The 26078-nt window shown below is 36.1% G+C and overlaps 1 protein-coding gene across 1 annotated transcript; it reads left to right on the top strand.

Annotated features, from left to right (window-relative positions):
• The first annotated feature begins 4228 nt into the window (after positions 1–4228).
• Positions 4229–20399, top strand: LOC110738023 (squamosa promoter-binding-like protein 7). The gene is given in 11 exon segments (XM_021918381.1): positions 4229–5025; positions 10437–10609; positions 11422–11621; positions 11710–11784; positions 11884–11991; positions 13596–13710; positions 14164–14299; positions 15773–15932; positions 17384–17740; positions 17742–17963; positions 19634–20399. Coding segments are annotated over 11 exon segments (2373 nt in total). The 5' UTR covers positions 4229–4501; the 3' UTR covers positions 19937–20399.
• Positions 20400–26078: the final 5679 nt, after the last annotated feature.

The following is a 26078-nucleotide window of genomic DNA, read 5'->3' as shown; positions in this document are numbered from 1 at the left end:
ATTGACCTATATTGCAAGTGAAACAAATGCCAAGTTTTAATGATTGAGTAGCAAATCCTTATATAACTCAGCAGCTTTTAGTTTGCATCTTTATTTATAATCTGATTTTTATTTTCTGATTTTTTGTGTCATCTAATCTGATTTTTATTTTCTGATTTTTATAATCTGATTTATATTTTCTGATTTTTTGTGTCATCTAATCTGATTTTTATTTTCTGATGTAATCTAAATCTTGGTATATAGGATTTTGATAGTTTCTCTCAAGAGCAATCAAGTGTGGCAATCAAATCTGAAATTGATATGTATTATGAGGAGCCACTTATCCCTCGAGGCACCAACCTTGATATTTTGTCTTATTGGAGAACTTGTTCGGTCCGCTATCCTGTATTAGCTAAAATTGCTAAGGATGTTCTTGCTGTCCCCGTATCAACCGTGGCCTCCGAATCAGCTTTTAGTACTGGAAGTCGGGTGCTTGATTGTTATAGAAGTTCTTTAAAATCAGAAACGGTGGAAGCTATCATTTGCTTAAGGGATTGGGCCTTTGGGGAAGGTAATAAATGATTTTTTATACAAGTAATGAAGTAATACAATACTTCTAACTTTTATTTTTAGTACATGTCATACATTATTGATTGTAATTTGCTATTGTTTTTCTTGTAGCAAATATGGATCCTCAAATGGAAATGCTATGTGGATCAGTTATGAAGCTTAAGGTGGAGGACAACAACGACAATCATGACACACCACGTTCCTCGCCCGAACTTGAACAATTTGATGAGAATGCTTCTTCGAACATTGTTTGATCATTTCTGATTTTTTAAAAAACATTTATTTCTTTTTAATTGTGGTTTGTAATTTGTTTAAGACTAATTTTGTTATGTAATAGTTAATTAGGTATTTAGACTTGTTAGACTTTATTTGGTTTTCTACTTTTCTTAAAATCTTTAAGTTTGGAAATCATGTTTGAAAACATTAGGTAAAAAAAAAAAACAGGTTCTTGGTACAAAATCAGGCTGAAAAAAAAAACAAGTTCTTGGTACAAAATACATTCTGTTAATTGGTACAAAATCAGGCTGAAAAATCAGGTTATTAAAGTCAAAAAGAAAATTTAAAAAAATAAAATAAAAAAATCAGGTCAAATCAGGTCGTTTTCAGGTTGACCCGAACCTGAAAATATCAGGTTCAGGTTGGGGTTTTCAACCCGAAAACTTAAATGGATCAGGTTCAGGTTAGGATTTAGCTGACACGAAACCCGAAAACCCGAACACGAACCCGACCTGACCTGATCCGTTTGCCACCCCTAGTTGGAGGTAAATAATCCGGCAGTGACCTTCATCAACAGGTTACTTCCATTTTTAATAAAAAAAAAAAATTAAAATTGTTGAGTTTTTTGCCTCGAAAAAGAAAAAACCCATCATTTCTACTAACAATGGCGTGAGAATTGGAAAGGCTATTTCCTTTTAATAGTTTCTTTTCCCCCCAAATGCGTCCCTCATCATTTCCTCTTTGGAGAAAAAAACAAAGCTCTTTAAAAAAAAAAACCCTCAAGCTTCCTCTTCAAGATTCTCCATTAATGTGGGATTGTACTACTCCTCCGCTCGCAAAAGTACAAAAGATCAACTCTGCTGAAGGTATATTCCTATTTTTTGTTGTGTTGTTCTTGATTTTGCCATTAGTGGCTTCTTTGATATAGAATTTTGGTCTTTTTTTTTTTTTTTGAAATTTTTTTTTCATGATTTGGAGACAACATTAGGGGTTGGTTACACGTTCATGTCTTACCAGCAGAAAGGGTTACTAGCTGCAGTGTCTTCTGTGTTCCCATAAGCTGAGAATAGGATGTGTGCTAGGCATGTGTACTGTAACTTCAAAGCGGTTTTTGGTGGGGACCTGGAATTCAGAAAACAATTATGTATAATGACAAAAATTAGCACTGAGAATGAATTTTTCAAAAACATTGAAGTTATGAGGTCCATTTTGTAGATGCTGCAGAAGATTTGCTAAACAGAAATTACAAGAAATGGTGCAAGGATTTCTACAATTCAATGTCATGTTGTGATAGTGTTGATAGCAACATGAGTGAGGTTTTTGATGCCTACATTCTCACCTCTAGGCATAAGCCAATCATTACCAAGCTTGAGGACATTAGAGAAGGATTAATGGATAGACTACACAAAAAAGAGATGAAATTAGAAAGAAAGAAGTCATCTTGTGCCCAAGGATACAACATAGATTAGAAAAGAACAAGATTTGGGCTAGGGGCTAGAATGCTTTCTAGGATGGGGCCTTCTGCTATGGGGTGAGGCAGGGGGCCACATAGGAGAAATTTGTTGTGAACTTGCAGGAAATGACTTGCAGCTGCAATGCTTGGAAAGTTAGTGGCATACCCTACAAGCATGTTGTGGTAGCTATTTGGAACAAGGTGGTCCAACCAGAACACTATGTGAATGACTATTTCAGCAAAGAGAAATACATGAAATCATATGACTTCCTGCTAAAGCCTTTGAATGGTCCTCAAGAATGGCCACCAGCTGATTCCTTTGTGATTCCACCTAAATTGAAAAAGGTGCATGGCAGACCTAAGACTAAGAGGAGATATCAATCTGGAGAGACCACAACTACTGGTAAACTGAGCAAAACAGGAAATCCTTATATCTGCATCTTATGTGGCTTGAAAGGGCATAACAAAAAGGGCTGCAGGAATGCTTCAAGAGAAGAAAGCCATCACAAACCCACAGGAGAAGTGTCAGCAACTCATGCAGATGCAACTAATACATCTATTCCCATACATATGAGAGGATTTGGGGTCTACACATACCCTAATGACTGTGAAAGAGTTGCATCAATAAGTATCTCTTACTTATTCTTGTATATATGGTAATTCTTGCAAATTTGTTAATTTTATAAGAGGTCTCAAATAAACACATACCCTCTCAACAACAACCACAAAGGGCCTTCTACATTGACATTGAAAGAGAGCAAACAGTGTACTCCTTCAAGTCAGGATTAATTAGTACCCTATGTCAAGTCAACAACAAAGCCAAAATACCAACACCATTTCAAGTCAAGCATTGCAGATATAAAATTAGATTTCCACCACATAAACAAATTCATTTTATCGTTAATAGAGTAAATTCCTACACTTAAGTCATTTTTCATTACAGGATTTAGCTAGAAAGAAGAAAATTAGCAAGCAATAGCTGCATCAGGTACAATCTAATACTTTTTAATGCTTAAATTGTTCATTTCTTCAATGCAAACCAAATTCACGCCACAACCAACACAAGAACAACCTTCCATAGGTCACAATTAATCCCCAAATTTATCCTAGAAGCCCTTCTTATTTTCAACATCAAATAATCACTTTCAATCTTCAATTCCTTGCATACTAGTTTGCTTGCTTCAATTCCTTCCTCATAGACATAACTTCATTCTTAAATGAGTTCCTGCTTCTCTTGCATAAGCCCCAATATAACCTCAGTATGCCAAGCATTGGGGTCTTCCATGTCCACCCACTTAAAAAACTTGCAGCCCCTCCTTTCTGTTTCTGCATCATAGTCAGGGCAAGCAAGGAACCTTCTACTAGGGTTGTCCTTTGTCCAGGCCCTGCTCTTAGACAATAACAAGCCACAGTGACATCTACTTCCTGATATGCTCAGCCTTGACATGTTTAAAAAAAATTGTTCAATTTTATCTGTAATTTTTTGAAATGCTTCTTATAATTATTTATTTATTTTTTTTCCCAATTTGATGCAGTGTCTATCTCCTTGTTGAAGATGATTATAGGGCATCATATATATGGAAGCAGCTAATTTTTTGAATTCCAACAACTACTTTGTAACAGAAAATTGTGAAACTCTCCAAACATTAGTACCTTCTAATAAATGTGTTAGTAGTTTATTTATTTATTTATATTTATTTATTTATTTATTTTTTGGCAAATGGTAACTGGTTGTAATGGGGTAAATACTTGTTTGAGTACTCTACTTGCAACTCTCCAAACGTGAGTATTCTATCTCCAACTTTTCTCAAATATCACTCTCCATTTTAGTTTGCTCCAACAACATTAGATAACAATACCAGCCTAAAGGCTAGAGCGGCTAATATTTTCGGTTATTAGGGTCCTAAAGAACGCGCGTTATAAAAGGTTGAGAAATTCTCGTTGGTGTGTTGGGCGTTAACCCCACGCATAGTCTAGGATAAAAAGGGAATCAATCCATCAATTAATGAAATCAAATCAAAGAAACAAAAATGTCGTCATAATTTTAGTTGAATTGATTTACTTTTTACACCAAACAGATTAAATTCAGAAATTCAAAAGCCAATCATATTTTCAGACCAACAAAACCACCTAATCGCTGACTTCTCACCTACAACTTCACCTGCTGCTCATTCTTGCCTTCCACCCTTTCCAATTTTCTCCACCTAATTCCCTCATTTTCAATATCCCCCAATTCTCCTATTATTCGATTAGTGTTAGGGTTAGGGTTTGTGTTATTCCGCCATGGATTTACCTCCGTTGACTGGCGGAGGTGAAGAATCGGGTGCGCCATTTGAGTGGAGTGATCTCTTTGACTTTACAATCGACGATCAATTACTGCTTAATCTGGATGTTTCCGATCAGCCGAAGGAGCAGCCACCGGTGCTACTACCGCCGGTGACGAACGCGGAGGATAATGGAAAGACCGTTGCGGTGAATGGAGGTGAATCGGGGTCGTCTGATCGGGTGCGAAAGCGAGACCCGAGGATGATTTGCGAGAACTTTTTAGCGGGGCGGGTGCCGTGCGCTTGTCCGGAGTTGGATGCATTGATGGCGGAGGAGGAGGAAGAAGAGACCGGGCCCGGAAAGAAGCGGCCGAGGATGGGGCGGACACCGGGTGTAGCGAAGTGTCAGGTGCCCGGGTGTGAGGTCGATATTCGTGAGCTCAAAGGGTATCACCGGCGACATCGGGTTTGTTTGGTGTGTGCTAATGCTACCTCGGTTGTGATTGAGGGTGAGAGTAAAAGATATTGTCAGCAGTGTGGCAAGTAAGTTAATTTTTAAGTGTTGGGTTTTTTCAATTTGTTTATTTACTTTTGTTTTGAGGTTTTAGTTTAATTGTTCATTTGGTGTTTAAAAGCTGTTTAGTTGTCAGGGTTATGATTTTCAAAATTCTTTAGGATAGGTGATGAGAATTTTGAGCCAATTGAATGGTGGAGGAATTCAAAATTTCGCAATTGAAACCCAAAATGTAGAAACTTAGAATAATTATATTGCTACAGTGGTTGGTGGATTTTACTATTAGTTGCTAATAAGTTTTGATATTAGTTTAACCGTTTAAGAATTACGGTTGGTGAATGAATTTATATTTTGTACTTTGTATTTTGTAATCAAGCCAATGTATTTGGTAAGGCTTCACCGAAAAACTAAGCTGTCGATCCGTAGAGCTTTATGTTTTCTGTTTTATTCTTTTTGTTTTCTTAGAATAGAATTGAATCTTTTTTGGTGGCTCAGTTGCAAAAAACAGAATTGAATCTTTTTCGGTGGCTCAGTTGCAAAATAACAACTTTTATGTAATTTTTCCCACCTCTCTTGTCAGATTGTTTGTAATTTTAGTTGCAACAACCTTCTCCATATTGCAAAAAAATTGCCAAAGCGCCTTAAAAGTTCTGCCTCCACTGCCATGGGATTGTGATTGATGACTTAACATTATGAATGTGTTTCATGGATAATTCAATCAAACTTCTCTCTGTCCAAAATTGATTGTCATTGTTGACAACTTGTGCTCAAAATGAACTCGCTGACAACAACCGTTGACAACTGTCACTGACTCTTCAATATGTGTAACTTGTTCTTGTGATAAAAAAAAATTAAGCTTTGTTTTGTTGCCTACCAGAATTTGTGTGATCCAAGTGATGTTGATATGAGAATAATGGATGTGGCTGTCGGAAAGGGAGAGAGGGTGGGGATGGTCTTGGTTGTGTAGTAAGAAGAGGGGGGGGGGGGGCGGTGAAGGAGTATAATACTGGTCTAAATTCTTCATTTTTAAAAGAGTTAAAATCATAACCTATCAGTTGAAATCTTTGTAACATTTTTGAAAATTTTGAAATTATGAGCATAACCAAAATTTTAGTTTTTAAGAAAAATCTTAAATTAGGAATTTACACTGCAAGCCCAAAATCTAACCAAATACATTTTATAAACTTGATATTAATAAAATATGCAATGGGACGCATCCAATGAGATCCCACTTAAGTATATTATCTCTTATAGATTAATAGATATTTATGGTCAAAGTTTTAAATATTTGACCCAATTATTTGCAATGGGGCGAAAAAATAGGGGTAGAGGTAGTATGTGAACATATGTGAAAATTAAATCTACTCAATAACTAATATTGCCTTCGTTTTTAAATACTTGCTCCACTTTCCATTTTCGGCCGTTTTTAAATACTTGCTCCATTTCCTTATTTGGAAAGCTTTTACAATATTTAATTCATTTCTCTTTAGTAGAACATAAATCATATTTAATTAAGTTCATATTCTCTCTTCTCCAATTCTCTCAACTACTTTTGTTTTTTACAATTTTTTATTCTTCCACTAACCCCACTACCTTTGTATTTTATTACTTTCTCGAATTCCTCCTAAAACTCCGCGCATGGAGAAATGGAGCAAGTATTTAAAAACGGGGGGAGCATTAAATTTGGTCACCTCAGAGATATGAAAATAATGTTACCACTTACCACTTTTCAGCTTCAGCTCTACCATCACAACAACATCCCAACCAGCTATATCATTACTATCATCTAAACGCTAGTGCTGGCTTTTGCAAGTTTACACTACCATAGTGACTGACCTGATTATTTGAAATTTCTCTCTAATACCTGCTTTTGGAAGGGATCTGTATCTTGCATTTAATGGCTGCAATGCCTAAAGGGGGGAGTTGGAGAGAAGGATAAAAGTTTAGAGGGAGGGGTCTGCAAAGGAAGAAAGGCTAAGCTATAGGTAGCCGTGTAAAGAGGGTAAAGGTGAGGAGAGGAGAAGAAAAGCGGTAGGTAATCAGTTGAGGGAAGGAGGAGAGAGGTCTTTGCTTCACTAGAAAGGAGGGAGACTAGATGAAGTGAGGGAATGAGATTTTAATTCTAGGAATCATTATTGATGTACATGTGGGTTTATCTTCTCACCTGATTTGATGGTGAAGTATTGGACAATAATTATTCTTATATTATTGTTAGTTTCTATAATTAAACACTAGATTATAAGTTGGAAGACAAAGATGTGATGTTTCAGTCATGTTTATAAATTTGTAGGATCCATTCAATTTTGTTTCTTCACGATACGAAGTAATTGTTTGTCATCCCAAATACCTTGTAACTTATTTAACTATTGGGATATGATGGTGATGGAGGTGGAGACTAAGTCGACTCAAGAAACTTTGGATGATCTAATTTAGTGTGGAAGTCAATGTACTCCTTCCTCATTTTTTTTTCAAGTGTTACAATTTGACTGATACATTCTTAGGCAATGTAAACGATTTTCATATAATAAGATGTAAATAGGGTAGTTAAGGTGATTAAAAATTGTAAAAAATGATATTGAAGTTAATAATTTATTAAAGATTAAAGGATATGAGAATAGAGAAATAATCAAAAAAGGTATGAATTGGTAGGAGTGGGGACCATAAGAAGAAAAAGGCAAGATATATAAAGTTACTCCCTCCGTTCTTTGATGTTCCACTCAGTTACTATTGATATATGCAAATAAGAAAATATTGAAAAGGTTAAGTAGATGTAAGATAAAGTAAGAGAGAGAGAGTAAAAAAGTTGATGAGTGAAACAAAAAGCCGAATAAAGTAAGAGAGATTGTGTGGAAAGGTGTAATTGATGTGGGGTAAAAGGGGTAATATGTTAAATGGAAAATTCCTAAAATAGAACAAAACAAAGAAAGTAGAACAAAAAAGAACAAACCAAAGTGTAAAGTAAAACATAAAAGAATGTACAGAGTAGTAGTTTGCCAAAAAAGGAATAGCAACACCTAAAATAAAGGCCGATTAAGGCAAATGTAACACTTGAAAAAAAACAAAACAAGGGTTTTGGCGTCTTGCTTTTGTAGGGGACTTTAATGAGGCTCTTTATTGAAAAAAAGCTGGAGCAAAAGTAAAAGTTGTGCGCCTCATGTGTGGCTCATGCTCCTTAGGCGTGCCTCCTTGAATGTGCTTTGCCAAGCTTAATAGCACTTCAGCAAAAGGCGCACTTATATACACAGAAGAAGTTGAAGACATAGACATTATAAGCTTGATAGTGTGATAGTAGAGTATTAAAGTAATTGGCAAAATAATTAATTTGTGGTTTTAATTGATTTTGCAAAAAATCTTAAAGCACTGTTCTCTCCATCTATACTTGGTTGATACGGTCTACCTTTATTATAACCCTGAATCTCTTGGGCCGACTAACCATGAAAGTATTCTTACTCCAATTTATTACTCTGTAGAAAAAAACTATATTATGAGGGATCTTGTTGTGTTTCTCTCAATGTGTGTGTTCCAAAATATCTAAGTTTCATAAAGTTTACTTATTTGCATTTAGAGATATTTGGTCATAAGCAAACAAATGTTGGCTTGGTCGCCCTTGAATCTTGAGAGTAATTATGAAAAAAATATCCTTCAAAATTTGAGGACAGTTACATAAGGTTAACCCAGCTATCCTTTTTGAAATAGTGTTGCCCAATTTAGCAACTTAGTCAGATTATGATGGCAGGGATAAGGTAGCATTTATGATATGCAGTCATATGGGAAGAGATATGATCAAGATGTAGGTGATAAGAGATAATGAGGGAGTTACTTCACTTTAGTAAAAAAAAAGTGCAATCAACAATACTAAAATATTTGGGTTTTGAGGAGGCATTTAGTTGCTTCAACTAGGAGGTGCTAAGAGCCTAAGAACCCATCAAGGGGTTGCAAGAGAAGTATTTCCTCATTGAATCTACTAGTAATTACTACCTCCATTTCATATTATGTGCAACAAAGATATTGACACGGGCTCTTAGGTAAAATTTGCTTATGAGTGTTAAATGAAGAGAGAAAGATAAACATGCATGTGATAAGGAAATATATGAAATGACAACTTAAAAAAGAAAGAAAACATTTGTCGCACATAATGTGTAACAACCGTTATTAGTAAATGTTGCACATAATATGAGACATGGTAGTAAGTGGAATTAGGTTAAAATTCAAAAGGTAACAGTCCACACTAGAGTTGCTTTTATGATAAGTTATAAAGTTTTATTTACAAAGTTATTTTTTGTATGAGTTTTATATATTTTGGCCGGAGCTAATACAAATGAGATAGCATACTTCTCTTTTTTTTTTTAAAGAAATTTATAATTTGCAACAATTACCTTTTAAGGAACATCTTAAATATTTGCATTGTTTCTCTTTAAGGACATCCAACATCTCATTTCACACAACAAATACTCAATGTAACCTTATTATACATTTCTAAGTTACTTATTCACATGTTTTGTGGGTATTTTGTATTATTTTTGTGGTATCTTATATCCTATTGCCACTTTCTCTAATCTTGTGCCTCTCCCTCATGTTGCAATATACTTCCTCCGTTTTTCTTTTTTTAATTGCACCATTTGTGTTGGGCACAAAGTTTAAGATAGGTATTTGGTGTATGAACATAAACAAAAAGTGTATGAAAGTATACCCATTATAGAAATGATGCAATTAGTATTCAACTTCCCTAAAAGGAAAATGATAAAAAAAAGGACGAAGTATTAAATACATAGGAAGTACAATTTATTTTAGAAATATATATTCAAGCGCCAAATAGGTAAATGGTGACAATGCCCTATAAGTAACTATCAATAGCTAATGAATGTGGTTGCTGAATGACAATTAATCAACTTTAACTAATTAAAAAAATTAAAGTTATATAAGTCAATAATTTATTTTTTTCCCCTTTAGAGCAGATTTCCTCCATTTTTTCTTAATATAATTTGAAAAAAATTCTCCTTTAATTTTTTTCAAAACAAAAGGAATTAGAACCTAACTGAAGCCACAAAAAGTAGATTATGAGATCGGCAGTCAAAGTGTTGTTTAAAAAAAAAAATGTGATTGCATGGGCATAAATCTAGTTATATCAATTATATTCAATTAGTGGTTCAATTAATTATAGAATTCAATTTGAAGTTAATTTTGATGAATCTTGTGACAGGTTCATTGATGAACCTCAAATTGCTAGTTAAATTGGGGTCGTTTGCAGATTTTGTAATATAAAGGGTCTTCTCATAAGTAAACTTTTACTGATGTTTTGGAGTTAAACATAAATAAACAAGTGAGATCGTAGAGGTGTGTTGGTTATGGTAAAGTTTTGAAGAATGTGAGGCAGTATATTGTTCTGATAGTATAATGATTGATTACATGCTAATTAATCATCCTCGGTGCTTCGTGGCAGGTTTCACGTGCTGTCAGATTTTGATGAAGGAAAACGTAGTTGTAGACGTAAATTAGAGCGCCACAACAATAGGCGGCGAAGGAAGTCTGCTGATTACAGAGGAACTGTTGAAAAAGAACCTCAGGGTGATGTGCAGACAGAAGATGTCTTTTCTGATGGAGAAGCAGGGAAAGGTATCATAAATATCTAATTCGTATTTGTAGTTAAATTTTGTTTTCTAGAGTATTTTCTTCAAACAAAATAGAGCCCAGATACAAGCTTAAGACATCAGCAATCCACAGATCTAAGTATTCTGAATCAGTAATTTTATGATATATATATGTCTGCCTGCAAGTATAAAACATATAAGTCTGCCAGCATTGCTTAAAGTTCTAGGAGTTAAATGCCTGATTTTTCCCTTTTTCTTTCGCAATTATATTGTGAAACTAACATTGCAAACGTCGTAACTTATACAGTCTGAGAGACAGGCCAACGTATTAGAAGGTAGATTTTCGCTTCAATACCCATCAACATTTCTCTTTGGTTTTTCCTTCATGTCCTGAGATTCTAGAGAAGTGTATAAAGGCTCCATGACTAATCTTGATCAACATGTTACCATCCGTTCAAGTGACCTGTCTTTTGCAAAACACTGATGTGAAAATCCCAGGTTTCTAACATTTTGTTCAATATCAATATTTGGGCTCCTCTTTAAATCAGTTATGCTCCTACTCAGATAGTTTACTGCTACACAAACAGACAAAGTTACAACGGGTCTCTCCATTTTAACTTTTCTTTGCACAAAAAGGCATAGAAGGAGGACCAATTAAAAACATTATATTTTATACAATATTATGAAGATTATATCTAGACGATAATATCCTTAAAGCTATTGTCATTTGTGAAGATAATCTGATATCTGGATTTAATCAATGTTCTTCTGTGTGATGAATAGGCTTCTCTAGCAACATAATGTAATGTCTTACAAATTACGTGTCTTTTATGACAGAGAATGCATGGTCAAGTGGTCAAATAGCTGAGAAAGAAGATTCTAAAGATAAAACTTTGTCAAACCTTTGCTCTGCTCTGGAATCTCAGAACATTGAGAGTGACAGCAATTTAACTTTTACTCCAGTGGATAAAGTAATAGATAATTTGGAGCGAGAATATTCCCCACCTTCTGATACTAAGAGTGCTTACTCATCTGCGGTAGGTTCAGTTTAGCCTTTTTCATTGTTGGCTGATTCAATTTCTCCTAAATTTTATAAACTTCATTAGTTAATAATATTTGATGTAGTGCCCTACAGGTCGTATCTCTTTTAAACTCTATGACTGGAACCCTGCAGAATTCCCTCGACGACTTCGGCACCAAGTATTTTTACTTCTCATTCTGCAGTATAGTATTGAAATTGTTGTTTCTTTCTGAATGATACCTATCACATGTAGCTGACTTGGTAGCATATTTCTACAGATATTCCAATGGTTGGCCAGCATGCCTGTTGAGTTGGAGGGCTATATCCGTCCTGGTTGTACAATATTGACTATATTTGTTTCAATGCCACAATATATGTGGGTAAAGGTAAGGTTTAAATGATATGATGTAATGCTTTGCATTATACTTTGCATTGTTCATATAAGAGGTAAATTTTGATGAATATATAATTTTCTTAAGTAGTAGAATAGAAGAAAATATTCAACAAAAAATACTACCTCGGTGTTTTTTTTACTCACTTCTATTTATATTTTTTTTTTTGTTATACTCACTTTTACTTTATCTCAATGGCAAACCCCTTTTACTCTCTTACCTCTCTTACCCCATATATTTATACCTTTCCATACACTCTTGTACTTTGTCTGCCTTTTTCTTACACCCACCTAGCTTTTTACTCCATATCTCATTCTTTGTCCACGTTGTTCTTGTATTCAAATTTACTTTTTTGATTTTTATATGCGACAACTAAGTTGAACCCAAAAGAAAAAAAAATAATTTTAAAGGCAGTTTAAAAAGTTTTGTGAAATTCGTTGATTGTCAATTGTAGATGCCGTATGGCTTTAATTGATGAAATATAATGTCCTTTAGGACTTTTTCAAAAAAATAAAATAAATGTTTTGTGAAATTAAGTCATTGGATCCTGTTTAATTTAAAATTGTTTGGTATGGTTTAGGGTGAGCTTTAGTATAAATAAAAGTAATGTAGGCATGAAGGTGAACTGAACATACCCACTGAGAGTAAAAGGTTTATTTGGGACCTCAGTACAGTATTTAATTTATAATTCTTATTATCATTATAACCATTGTCATTATTATCTATTAAGGAAGGATTTAATATTACTCCCTCCGTCTTGAATATTTTGAGTACTCTTTGTCTGGTTTAGATTAGTTTAAACACTTCCAATTTAGGAAAAAACCCACTATTATTTTAATACATCTCTCTTTCCACTACCAAAAAGTTATAGCCCAACCCTCTCTCACATTCAAATAAAAAAATGCCATCTATCTTCTCTCACATCTAAATAATACCCCACTCTCTTTTATCACATCTACTTTTCTGTAAGTAATAATTAATAATGCCACAACAACTTTATACTTGAACTCTATACCCTCAAAAGTTTTGGGATGGTGGGTGACTGCGTGTGCTAGTAATTACCTAATTTCAATGGAATGGTTCATTTGTAATATATTTGTTTGGTTTTTCTGGCTGAAATAGATTGTTTGCGCCTTATAAAACCACTAAGGAGTATCCAATCATAAAATCCAACTCTATTACCTTGTGAAGTAAATTTTACTTCCTCCGTTTTTATTTATTTGCCAATCACCACTTTGGCATGCACTATAAGATATTAGACTAGGTATACGGACAAATTGACTGAAATAACTTTACCAACGATAAGAAGAAAGTATTAAGATCTTACAGTTTAAATTTTATAGTTTAATCCATCCGTTTACCTTTTCAAATCACTTTCTCAAATATTGTGCCAAGGTGTATTGCAAGTAAAAATAGTATGACTTTTGAAGACTTAGTTCAAATGTATATGAAAGAAATTTTTACTTGATGTGCCTTGGTTGCTCAAAATCTTTCCTATAAAAAGTTCTGTATTCTCTGATATTGCCAAATCTTTTTTACACTAGATTGACCTATTCATCTTGACTTATTATTAATAAAAAAATTATATCCTTGTGCAGCTGTTTGAAGACCCTGTTTCTTATGTACAAAACTCTGTTGGACATGGAGGAATACTGTCTGGCAGAGGCGCTGCCTTGGTTTACTTGAATGATTTGAGTTTTCGTGTTATGAGAGGTTAGTTGATGCTTTGCTATTACAAGACCTATAATTGTTTCATCTACTAATATTGGTTTTTGATCCTTGCACTAGGGATTATGTATAGGCTTCCTGCAAAATTTCAGAACATCAGTCACAATTATCTGCTGTGGAAGATTGAAAAAATTAATTTTCTTAGATGGTTTGTAATTTTTTATGCATGTCTATGCTTCTGGGAAACCTCAGCTGAACCTGTTAATTGTTAGACTTGCTGAAGGGTACTTTTTTGTTGATAACTAGATGTGGATAGAAAAAATTAATTTTGTTACAGATTGTTGCTTATAATGTTTCTCAATGTTCTGTTAGGATTTTAGGAAAGTGAGTGTCAGATTTTAGAATTGTAATTTGTTCTTCCATCACCTCTTATTTTCCCAATAGAAACGGGTGGTATAGCCTTTAAATTTTCAAGCATATGCATTTTCTCATGTACAGAAGGAACTTCCGTGATGAAAGTGAAGGTTGCTGTTCGGGCCCCAAAACTTCACTATGTCTATCCTCCTTGTTTTGAGGCTGGAAAACCAATGGATTTTGTTGCCTGTGGAAGCAATTTACTTCAGCCAAAATTTCGGTACGATGAATTTTTTTAGTGTTTTTTTTTATTTATTTAATTAGTTGTGTTATTCGTCATTCTAGTTTTTCTATATTAAGAATTGCAATATTTGGTGGTTGTGCATAATTTTTTGTCCTTTATTTGTGTCAACCTTTGTCCCTTTTCTTTTACACTTCATTCTCTTGCAGATGACTTATCTGAATTGGTCCAGGGGTTGCTGTTGCATCACCTGGATCTATAAATACTACATATGTTTTATTTTATTTCTAAGCCTTTACTGGTATTAGAAATCTTAACCATTGCTTTGAGTGTCTGTCTTTTGTTTCCAAATTTCTCTTTTTCCCCTCACTTATCGTTTCAACTAGTTTACTAAAAATGGCAACTCTGCATATGAATATTATGTTATGTACAACTTTTGCATGGCGATTTGCAACACTATTTATTAGTGCTCCAAAGGTTGCTAATTTTCTTACTCATTGTTGTTTGAAATTTGTTTTACTACTTGAACAAGGGAAGGAAGGTAGTTTACTGCATAGCTGATTATGTAGGTTGTATTTGGGGTGTATAATTTGATGTATATTTTGGGATGTGTTAAGAACAATGAAATAGCTGGATATCATTGAATCCAAAAAGGCATTTTATTCAGCTTTTTTTTAATTAGAAATTATGTGGACTTATTTTATCTGAACTTGTCTTGTCATAAGAAGATTATATTGTTTAAAATAAACTTATTTGTGTATGAAGTTATCTGGTAAAAACATATTATGTCTTAAGCTCTTAAAAATAAAGCAGAACAGTACATGGCCATAGAGTTATTAGTTTGTGTTTGTTGAAATAGTGTTCTGAACATTGGCTGGTGTTAAAATTAAAGGAAAGTAAGGCAAACTTAGTCCTAAAGGCTATGTATTAAAAGCTAAAATTGCAGTAAACACATATCAAGCGTTGAATAAGATTAAATGACTCGTATTTTTTCTTACGTATGACATTAATAATATATATATATATTTTTTGGACATTTGATTAATGCTTATGCATAGTCCTTAGGGCTACAAACAATATAGAAAATCCCTTCATTAAATTTTGTGAAAGACTGAAAGTTAATAAAGCCTATTTATGGTTTGAAAGAGATCGTTATTTCAGATTGTTTATATATTATAAGTCCAACATTTATCGGACTTACTAGATTTGGATGCTTATATATGATCCTTACATGTTATAAGAAGATTTTCGTGATGAGTATCTTGGTAATGGCATGTACTCAGTCTGTTTTCTTTTGATGAATAGATACCTATATTTAGAATATTTAAATAAAAAACAACTCAAAACGGAATATGGGTACACCTTTCGAAATGGAGGAACTGCTTTAGAAATGTGAAATTTAATATTTGAGTCATTTAGCATCTTTATGAATGTACTTTAAAAAAAAATCATTTGGTACACACATTTTATTTGTTAAGGGATTACTTTTGACCAAAGAGGTTTTGCTAATAGGTCTCTCGTATCATTTGCGGGAAAGTATTTGGCTCATGATTACTATGTCGCTTTTCCACGTGGAAAAGAAGACAAGCCTGCCATTGATTATGATTATCAGTTCTGCAGAATATATGTGCCACACACTGAACCAAGTTACTTTGGTCCTGCGTTTGTTGAGGTTAGTAACGGATGAAGCTCATCTCTTCTTTGAAATTGTATGCACTGTTTATTTGGGAGCTGTCTATCACTTGGTTTTGTACTTTCTTGTTTAGTTTTCAGTCCAAGTATAAATAGCTGTGTAGCATAGAGACGGATACAGATGCGTGGATGGGGACGAAAAATGGCAAAATCAAAATTTATAACATGAGTTCAGTGTGCATATTGCCAGAAAGAAAAAAATTAAGAATTTGTAAATTCAAAACATCATACAAAAGTCACTACAACAAATTACAAGTGAGTTGCATATTTAAGAGAAAGTAATTAGAAGATAGAATCTTGGAAACGTAAAGGGAAAAGACAAATGAGTAGAGTAGCAAGAAAAGTGAAAGAAGTGAAACTACAACTTTCAACTATTGGTCATGGTTGCCTGCCTTGTAGCTGTTAGAGAGAAAAAGTAGGCGATGTGACTAGGTGCCGTAGTTCAATTTTCAATCCTTTTTTTTTTTTTTAATTTTTTTTTTAATTTTTTTTTTTTAACAAGCCAAGTAAAGAAACCCTAAGCACAAGCTTGGTTCACCTCATTATCTCCCTTTGAAGAAGTGAGGGCAAAGGATGAAGGAAAACAGATTGGGGGGGGGGGGGTAGGGCTAGTAGGGGACATGACAAGTGAAAAAACGAGGAAAAAAAAATCTCAAATACAGTTTTATCAAGTGTCAACCTATGAACCTATTTATATTTTTATTTTTTTTTTATATTTTTTTTGTATTTTATTTATTTATTTATTTATAACCTATGTTCTCACATGATCTCAATAATATATTTGGTCTTCTGGGCGGGGGTAAAACAATGATTTTGTTTCTTTGTTATAGGTATAAAAATAAGTCGGGAGTATAGGAAGCTCATTTGCCAAATTTTATACTCCTTATTTGCACAGGGCCTTTGAAAAGGTTGTGACAACCATGAATATATCCTAAAACACTAGCCTTAAATATGTACAATTGAACTTTTGGTCTTAATCCCATAGCTGCCGAGGAGTTACGTTTTATATGCTCTAAGCATTCTCATTTCAAAACTTCATGTATTAAGAGAAATTGTGTGATCTTACAGGGAGTTTATTGTTTGTCTTTTTACAAGAGCGCTTCTTGCTACTCTTTGGCTGTTGTTGAGTATGACTTTATCTATTTCTGTTTTTTATTAAGTGTAACATTTCCCTTTTGCGGAAGTTGCATAATAAGTGCAACATCACTACTTATGGATATGAGCTCTCTCTCTCTCCTCACCACTTGGGACCACTTTATCTCTATCTCTCTCTCCAAAAAGATTGTACTTCCCCTACATGTTTTGCACTTATAAAAAACAGAGAAAGTATATTAAAACAACTTGTAATACTTTGGTCTTAATTTTAAAGTGTTTTTGAGTAATTATGATTCGCATGTTTATTGACTAGTCTTTTGTAAATAATCCGTGCAGGTCGAGAATGAGTGTGGTCTATCCAATTTCATACCTATTCTCATTGGAGATGAGCATGTCTGTTCTGAAATAAAGATGATACATCAGAAGTATGATTGCTCGAATTGTAGAAAAAAGTTGCAATGTATACCAAGTGGTTCTTCGTATGGAACTTGTGAAGTTTCATGTTCAAGACAAGCTGCACTGTCTGAATTTATGCTGGATGTTGCATGGTTGCTTAAGCAGCCTTGTTCTGAGAAGCTTAACTGCATATTAACGTCTTCTCAGATTCAGAGATACAATTTCTTGTTAAAGTTCTTAATAAGCAACAAATCCACTTCTATCTTGGAAAAAATTCTACAATCTCTGCAAATTGTTTTTTTTTGGGATGAATTCCTGTGATGTGATTAATAATGATACTGATAAGGATAGAAGGTTGCTGAAGGAATATATTGCTCAGGCTAATGATTTTCTTCGCCAAAGCGCTTACAACAAAGAGTTGATTCTGAAGCAGGGTGGGGAATGTGTCTCAAATGTTGACACATGTTTGGGAAGTTTCCCTCATGACGACTTGCTGTCTGTTGATCATACTGCTTGTCAGGTAATGCTTCACCACTTTATCAGATGATCCAATAAACTTCTTTATGAAGAATTTAAAACTACATTTTTGCAATGTTAACTAGTAGTTGTGGTACATTCTGAACTAGTTCAGATCTTATCTCATTGCATGTAGCCATCTGTCTCGACCTCCATCTCATCCTCCTCTCCGTCATTTTTCCAGCCATCGCCTTAATATTACTAGTAATTGGAAAACTAAGGCGGTACATTCTGAACTTGATCAGATCTTATCTCGTTGCATGTAGCCATCTGTCTCGACCTCCATCTCATCCTCCTCCCCGTCATTTTTCCAGTCATCGCCTTGATATTACTAGTAATTGGAAAACTAAGGCTGGTTGCAGAGAGTTAACTTTTTTGTAGAATGATGAGAAACAAGTGCATGAGGTGAATAATGGGTAAAAATGTGAATATTTGGGAAGTGAGGGTGAAATGAGAGAAAACTGAAAGGTAATTTATGTGTTAGGAGGATTGTTGATTCATGCACAGGCCAACTGTTTGATAGTCTTGTTTCTTCAATTTTTAATGGGCCACATGAAACAGCACAATGTTATGTTTGGCTCGTCATGATCCTTTAAATAGTATTAAATGGCCAGGCCTTGGCCTCCCGTTAGGTGATGGTTTAGATATTTGGTCTCTAAGTTGGTATGTCCCTTGTTTAGCATGCCAAATTTAACAGATTGTCCCATTCTGATGAGTGCTTATTGCTTATGATTTTTTTTTAGGGGGTTTATTTATAATTAAATGAATATTGGCTCCATCTTGTTGCCTTAGCTTAAGCCGAGTGCAGTGCCTTTAGTTCTGAACTTTGGACTGAGGTAACCAGAGCAACCCGTGCTTGGCTCATTATCTACCCTTAAAGCTGTCTTTGTATTAATAAATCCCTATGTTTCTTGTTTTGAGTTTTTGACCATTGTGACCCTGCCTTATTTGCAGTTCTTGCCAAACCCCAATCTGAAAGAATTTATCTTTGTTTATTGGAATTAGGGTAGTTTTGTATGCCCGTATTTCTTACCCTCAAAAGGAGAGTAGTGCGTTACTCAGCCCCCTCACCCTCCACCCCCCTCTCAGGAGTAAGTATTCATAGGTAAAAGTATTCATTTTTCAACTATCTCATGTACCGGCCATTGACACGCCCTGTCTCTCTCTTTGAAATTTCTCCTTTAATAGTGGCTTTGATATGAAGTTTCCTCGTAATTATTGAAATTGAATATCTGGCTATATTCTAAAATGTTTATCAGTTTTTAGTTCTTGGATCTGCATTAGATTTGTGCTTTTGTTATTGAACTTTGTTACATTTTTTTTTAAGATTTTGCTTTTTTTTTGGTTTTGATAATCAAATTTGATGATTTAGCTTCATAATCTTTTTATACACCCTCTGTCCACATTAGTTCAAACACATAGCACTCCACAAGTTTTAAGGAGATTAGTTATTATCACGTCTCTGCCTCCCTCTAATTAGTATCCTGGTATCAATTGCCCCTATACAATATGTATGTATCCTTGTAATGAATCTGCCCGTACTAGGCAAGGCCTAAGTTTAACTGCTTGGTGGATTATTTGACATCAAGATCTCTTATAATTTTGTGTATATAAGATAAAGCTGCGATGCTTGTTCATGAATTTGCTGACCTAAAATTTTTAATCATATCACAGGTTACAAAATTGAGAGCAGAGACGAACCACACATTTTTGGAACATTCAGATTCTCGGGGTGAAGGGGAATCTGTTTCACTTATAAATAGGGAAGTTGCAATGAATGTTAATGACAACAGAGATTGGCCAAAGAAGTCGTGTCACAACATAATCTCAAAGAAATTCACCAGTACTCGGCCTTTCATTTATGCCATTGCTTTAGTTGCTGTTTGCTTTGGTGTATGTGCAGTTGTCTTGCACCCTTACAAAGTTACCAAATTTGCAGTAACTATCAGAAGGTGTGTATTTGACGATTCTTCATAGTTGTTTGGCTAAGATGGTCATCAACCTGACCATCTCTGAAGAATTAGCCTGGATGAATATAGTCAACAGAGCCCCGCCCCGATGCGATAATATCAATACCGCAATTCCATTGTAGAAATCGATTAGACGATTTCACGTTGTTGTGGTTATAACTGCAAACGAGCTCCGAAATGTTGCATATCATGCAGAAGCTATTATTTTGTATGAAAGTCGCTGGCCAGCCTGGTCTTGTACATATATATAATACTCTATATATATAAGCATGTCAAATGAAGTTAGTTAGGGATTTAAATTTCGACCTCTTTAGTTTTATGTATCATATACTTGTCAAAATGAAATGAGTAGCAAATCATTTGCCCCAATACAGTTGAAGTTGTAACTCATGACAAAAATTCATTGGAACGATGGGATCAATTGCATTCTGTCTACACATTATGAATGTAAATTAGATTACTTTGGGAAATTCTATGTTGTGGCCCTTTACTGTTGACTTTTTAAAGTTGTGTCCCTTCTTTTTGAAAGGTACACATTGTAACCCTCAAGTGTGTCTGGCGCAACATCATAAATGATTATATCTTTAAACTCTCTTAGCAAGTCATTAAGAGGCGAGCCAAACTGCTCAAATGTCGCCACACTGACTTTGATAGTCCGCTCCGGCCAAGAGCATCTAATTTTAAATTTATGTGCTCTCTTGCCGCCTAAGGCCTCAACGCCTCCAGCCATCAGTTAGTTGTTATTGTGGTTCTTGCTTGAATTTTCTCTTTTTGTCGGCCAATTGTTGAGTGGATGGCTCAGTTTTTTCTTCTTACTCGACCTCTTGTTGAGAGGGTGGGCTTTACAACCGTCACATAACAATCCCTAGCCATCTGTTGGTCGCCGGACATTGAGTTAATCCTGCCATTACTGCATTCAAACTTCATTAACATAAGGTAAGGGACTAAAACTCCTCTAGCCGCATTTAGTGTGGGTCGACCGAGTATGATGTTATAGGTAGTTAGGTCCTTCGTACACCACCAAAAATTGTATTATCATGTTCCTGCTCATGGTCGTCACCCAACCGGATGGGATGATCTATCCGACCGATAAAATGTATTATCCCCTCCCTCAAAACCTACTAGGGGTGGAAAACTTTCCCACAATGTGCTCTCATCTACATTCAAATTCTTCAAAACAAGATAAACTGAGTATGTTAAATGAGCTAGCCGTATCAACAAGTATCCGCCTAACTTTCATATTGGCCACCTTCAGCTCGACCAACATCGAATCGTCATGCGGGGTTTGCACTTGACCCTTGTCCGACTTGCATATTATGACTTTGGGGAATGACTCTTCCTTAATGCGACCGAACAACATGACCTGCTCCAAACTCTAGGCATAATGCTTTGCACCTTCAATCGTCGGCCGTCTAAGGCAAAACTGATTTGGGTAAAAATACCCTGGTCACGTGGCCCAATCAGAAGGTGACACGTGTCACCCTAGGAGTGGTCCCTAAGGGACCAATCAGCGGTTGACACGTGGCATCCCCTATTATTAAGGAAATGGTGGCCTTCAAAGGCCCAAATCCCGAGGCGCCGTAAAAATGACGCAACCCATTTACCTAGGTTAATAACCTAGGAAGAGGACGTTGATTCCCAATGCCCTATAAATAGGGACATTTACCCCATTTTGGGGGCACGTTCATTTATTGCATCAACTACAATTCTCTTACAACAGAGAAATCACCTGATCTCGGGATCCGAGAAGATTTATTTTACTTTCCGCACATTTTCTCAACTTCTACTCTTACTAACTTGATCGTCGGAGGTGGAACTCCGAACAACCGGAGCTTCCGTTTTTTTGCAGGTACAGGTGAAGACACATAAAAAACCTTGAAACATTTGGCGCCGTCTATGGGGAGAGTACCTTTAAGATGGTTACTCCAGAAACTGTACCAACTCCTGAGGACAAACGACCATCAGCAGAGGTCCATTCGGACCATGATACAGAGTCGGATCTAGAGGTCGAAGTATAAACGACCGAAGATGGATCCCTCATCACTAAACGCATCCGCCAAAAAGAAAGAAAGGAGCGGGGCAATAGTCAGGCGGGACCGAGCAAGTCAGCCGGTAAGCCTTAGGCTGAAGGGAAGACTACTCACATCACCCATGAAGAGTTCATGAAGTTTATGACAAGCTTCAAGGGTGAGATGAAGGACTTAATCACAAAACAGGCGGCTAGTCCAAGCAAGGGGAAGTCGGCCAAGAAGCCTTCTCACATGGAGAAGGCCAAGTCGGTTAGGGACAGACAACCCACTCCGCATCCCAAGCCGAAGGAGGGGGCCAGGCCTTTAAATGACTGGTCAAAATTTTGTTTCCCTGATTAGACTAAGAGGAAGCCCATCCGACACATAGAGCTGGATGACAGCAAGAAGAATTACACTAATGCTCGGCATCTCATCGAGCATAGGAGGAACAACCATCTTTTGGACACAGCATCAATGCCGAAAATGCTAGACAGCTTCAGAAATACCTCACTAAGGTATTCCTAATCTGCACAGGAGCATCTGTCAGGCGGTCAATCCGTCCATACAGGTCCTAATGTGATAGAATCGACGCCGTATGTACCCCATCAATCATATGGGTTGTTTGCCCAACAATTCCAGCAGCCTGCACTCTTCGGCGGACAGGCGGCATATAAAGTCCAACCCTTGGACTGGCAGCTCCGTCTGCTCAAAATTAGAGAACAACCCACTACGTTCTCCAAGGAAATAATTGAGGCGGCACAATCGGCCAAGGTTAAGAATGTCTTGGTTGGTGCCTATGATGGCACCACCAACCCAGAAGATCACCTAATGGCATATACCAACCTCATGTATCTACAGGGGTTGGATGATGATGCATGGTGCAGATGCTTCCAAGCTACACTGAAGGGCATTGCCCAACAGTGGTTCGGCAACCTGCATTTAGGTGCACAAACAATTTCAGGACGCTTGCATTCCTGTTCACCTCAAACTTCTCAGTGAACATACCGGCTAAGAAGACAAGCATTGACTTGGGCGTGGTTATTCAGGGAGACCGTGCGGGGCATTGTTCTTATGTCAGGCGGTTCAATCTGGTGAGAATCCAAATCTAGGGACTTTCTGACGAAGTTGCCTTTACAGACTTTTTTAAAGGTCTGAAGGATGGGTCGACCTTTAAGTTCGACCTTATCCAAAAGAGAATTTTCACTCTTCAGGAAGCGCTGAGGGAGGCAGAAGCCTATGTACAGGCGACTGAGCTCTGCTCCTCTAGCAAGCAGTCGGACTCTAAAAGGTCCGATAAGCAAAAAGGGAGTCGGCAAGATAGGAAACTGAAGAAAGCAAAAAGGGAAAAGATATCTGGGCGGTCGACAATTTTAGTTAGGCGTCCAAGAAGAAAAAGAAAGAAGTTAAGCCGTACGTCCCTAAGTACGAGTTTAACAAAGACTGTTACTCTATCCTCATGGAGATCAAACACCGGGTGAGCTATGAAAAGCCCTCAGCGATGAAAGGTCCGGCCAAGATAAAAGCAAGTACTACAACTTCCATGAGGATATAGGCCATAACACTAATGACTGCTATAGCCTCAAGCGATTATTGGATAAATTGGTCGCAAAGAGATTGCTAAAATCCTATGTTTTAAAGTCCAAGGTGACCCTGCAAACAGACCCCAAGCAGCCGTTAGAGAAGGCAGCTAAAGCTGATAGTGGTTCGGACACGAATCCGGACATGATCTGTACAATTGCAGGCGGCTTTGTTTTAGATGGCCCGACTATCAAAGGCACCAAGGACCATGTTAGAAAAATGGTTAAATTTTTTTACGAAGGCCAGACCTCTGCCGATCCGATACATTTTCTGAGGTCGTCATCTCTAAAAAGGAATGGGGCAAGGTCTGCCGGCCGCATGACGACCCCATTATCATTGAATGAAAGGTGGCTAACCAAAAGGTTAGTTGAATCCTTATTGATATCGGCAGTTCGTCAGACATAATGAAAGGAATGGTGTCTTTCGAACAAGTGTATTATTCCGATAGAGGCTTCGGAATTAATTAGGAAAGCTAATTATTTAGTGAAGTCAAGTGATCTGAATGCCTAGCCGGAGGCCGCTTCCGATCAGTAATATTAATTTATAATTAATATTACAGCTTGCTCTTGACTGAACCCTTCGGGTCACACCCAATTGTGTAACTGAACGAAGGCTACGAATTAATCCGAAGGATTAAATAAGTCGATAGAGATTTTACGAACGCAGACGTTGGATTCCGAGTTTAGAGCGTCGAAGCCGAGCGTCAAACATTGAGTTGATTCAACGAATCGAGACGACGAGAAAATAAGTCAAATGACAAGTCAAGGTGCGAAGACCTAGCCTCGCATTGGCCTAGCCAAGCGAGGGCTAGACGCGCAAGGCTAGCAAGGCTACTAGCCATGCGCTAGCCTCAACCGCAAGCCCAGTAGTCACGCTTGTATGCTTGTTGGGCGAGCTGGTTGGACAGGCTAGCTAGCAGCGTTAGCCCGCAAGCACATAACAAGTGTGTCAGGCCAACACGCCATTGCGTGCGGAAAGGCTGCTCGCCGAGTAGGCCCATTTGAGGGCTAAGGTTGCCAGCGCGGCATGCCTTGAGGCCCGAGGCTTGGGGCGTGCCATGAACATGGGGTTGGTAGGTTTTTCTTGCTCTCCAAGGATGGGTTTGTGGTCCTTACCTAACCTCTTTCCTTGGATTGACACTTGTCATTTGCTTATCGTTTGTGCTATTTAATTTAATTTGGAATTAAATTAATTAATTACTTTCTCATTTCAACAACTCTCCCACATGGAAAGATGATTGAAGTATTTGGGAGCCTTTGCCCATAAATACCAACTCTAGGAGTTGGGATTATTCACTGGAGTTGAACTCAATAAGGTATCTCCCAAAAGCGTGAGAAAGCCTTTAAGTTCGTAACACTCTAGTTTCTTTTGGTCTAGCTTTGTCTAAGCTACGATGTAGGGACTGTTCGGGCGCGTGGGTAGGCAAAGAAGGAGGATTAGCATTTGTGGGTCTAGAGCTTTCCGTGTTCGTGCTCGGGGTTCGTGAGAAGCACGCTTCAAGGGTAAGGAAGTCTTTTCCTTAATTTCTCTCTCTCCCTCTTTGTATTTTGTGTTTATATATTGCTTTTAATAATTGCATGTTAGGTTTTTTAGTTGTATTAATTACGCGTGCGATCCTTTGCGGTTTTGTTTCCGTGCGATTTTGAACACCGCAAAATCCAACAGCGGTATAAGAGCCTCTTGCATTTAATTTTTACAACTAAAAATTAATTAAGGTGATTTAAAATGGATTTAAATTTCTGGATTAGCAACCTAATTAGATTAGGACCTCGTTTTTAATTAGATTAAAATAGTATTATTGCTAATTTTTTACTACAAACCCAGATTTTGACCCAAAAATAGAGTTTTTTGGATGGAATCAATGTTCTAAATCATACTCTAAACACTTGGTGGTTAAAAATTGCCTTCCAGATGCCAAAATCTGCCTAGAAAGTGGTTTTTCGAAGGGTTTTTCATTTGGAACGAAAATTTTTAAATCTTTAAACCTTGAATAATTATGACAAGCAATTGTTGGATTATGTGTTTGATTATACCATTAATCTTTTGCAATTTCATTCCTTATCAAGAATGTTTATGATGTAAATTGGTTGCTTAATTTAGATAGCTCTTAAATTTACATAAACTTGGAATTTTTCATTCTTTCAATTAGATTGCTTGTAATGTGTAAGTTTATGTTGAAAATGATTTTTGAACCCTTAAAATAGTCAAAGATTCAATCTTTAATGGTTTAAATGGTTGAATCTTGACTTGCTAAAATCCAATGTGAACAAATTTTGAGTTTTTATAATTTTGGAAGTTGATTAAAATCATGAATGTTCATACTAGTGCATGAAATATTATTCTTCATATTGGAAGAATGTTAATATTCAAATATGCATGAGTATTTGTTGGATAAATTATTTTCATTGGATGGTTAATTAATTTATTCAATACTTTTGTCAAACTCATAATTAATGTTAATCATTGGATGAGTTAAATTTATTATGATGCATGCCCTTAATATTTGATTTTATCAAAGTAACCCAAAATTATTAAAGAATGGTTCTTGGAAATAATTTTTGG

Source organism: Chenopodium quinoa, unplaced genomic scaffold, assembly GCF_001683475.1.
Source record: "Chenopodium quinoa cultivar QQ74 unplaced genomic scaffold, ASM168347v1, whole genome shotgun sequence".
In the NCBI taxonomy this organism is placed as follows: Eukaryota; Viridiplantae; Streptophyta; class Magnoliopsida; order Caryophyllales; family Amaranthaceae; genus Chenopodium; species Chenopodium quinoa.
The sequence above is the reverse complement of the archived record's forward strand: the minus strand, read 5'-3'. Positions and strand labels throughout refer to the sequence as shown.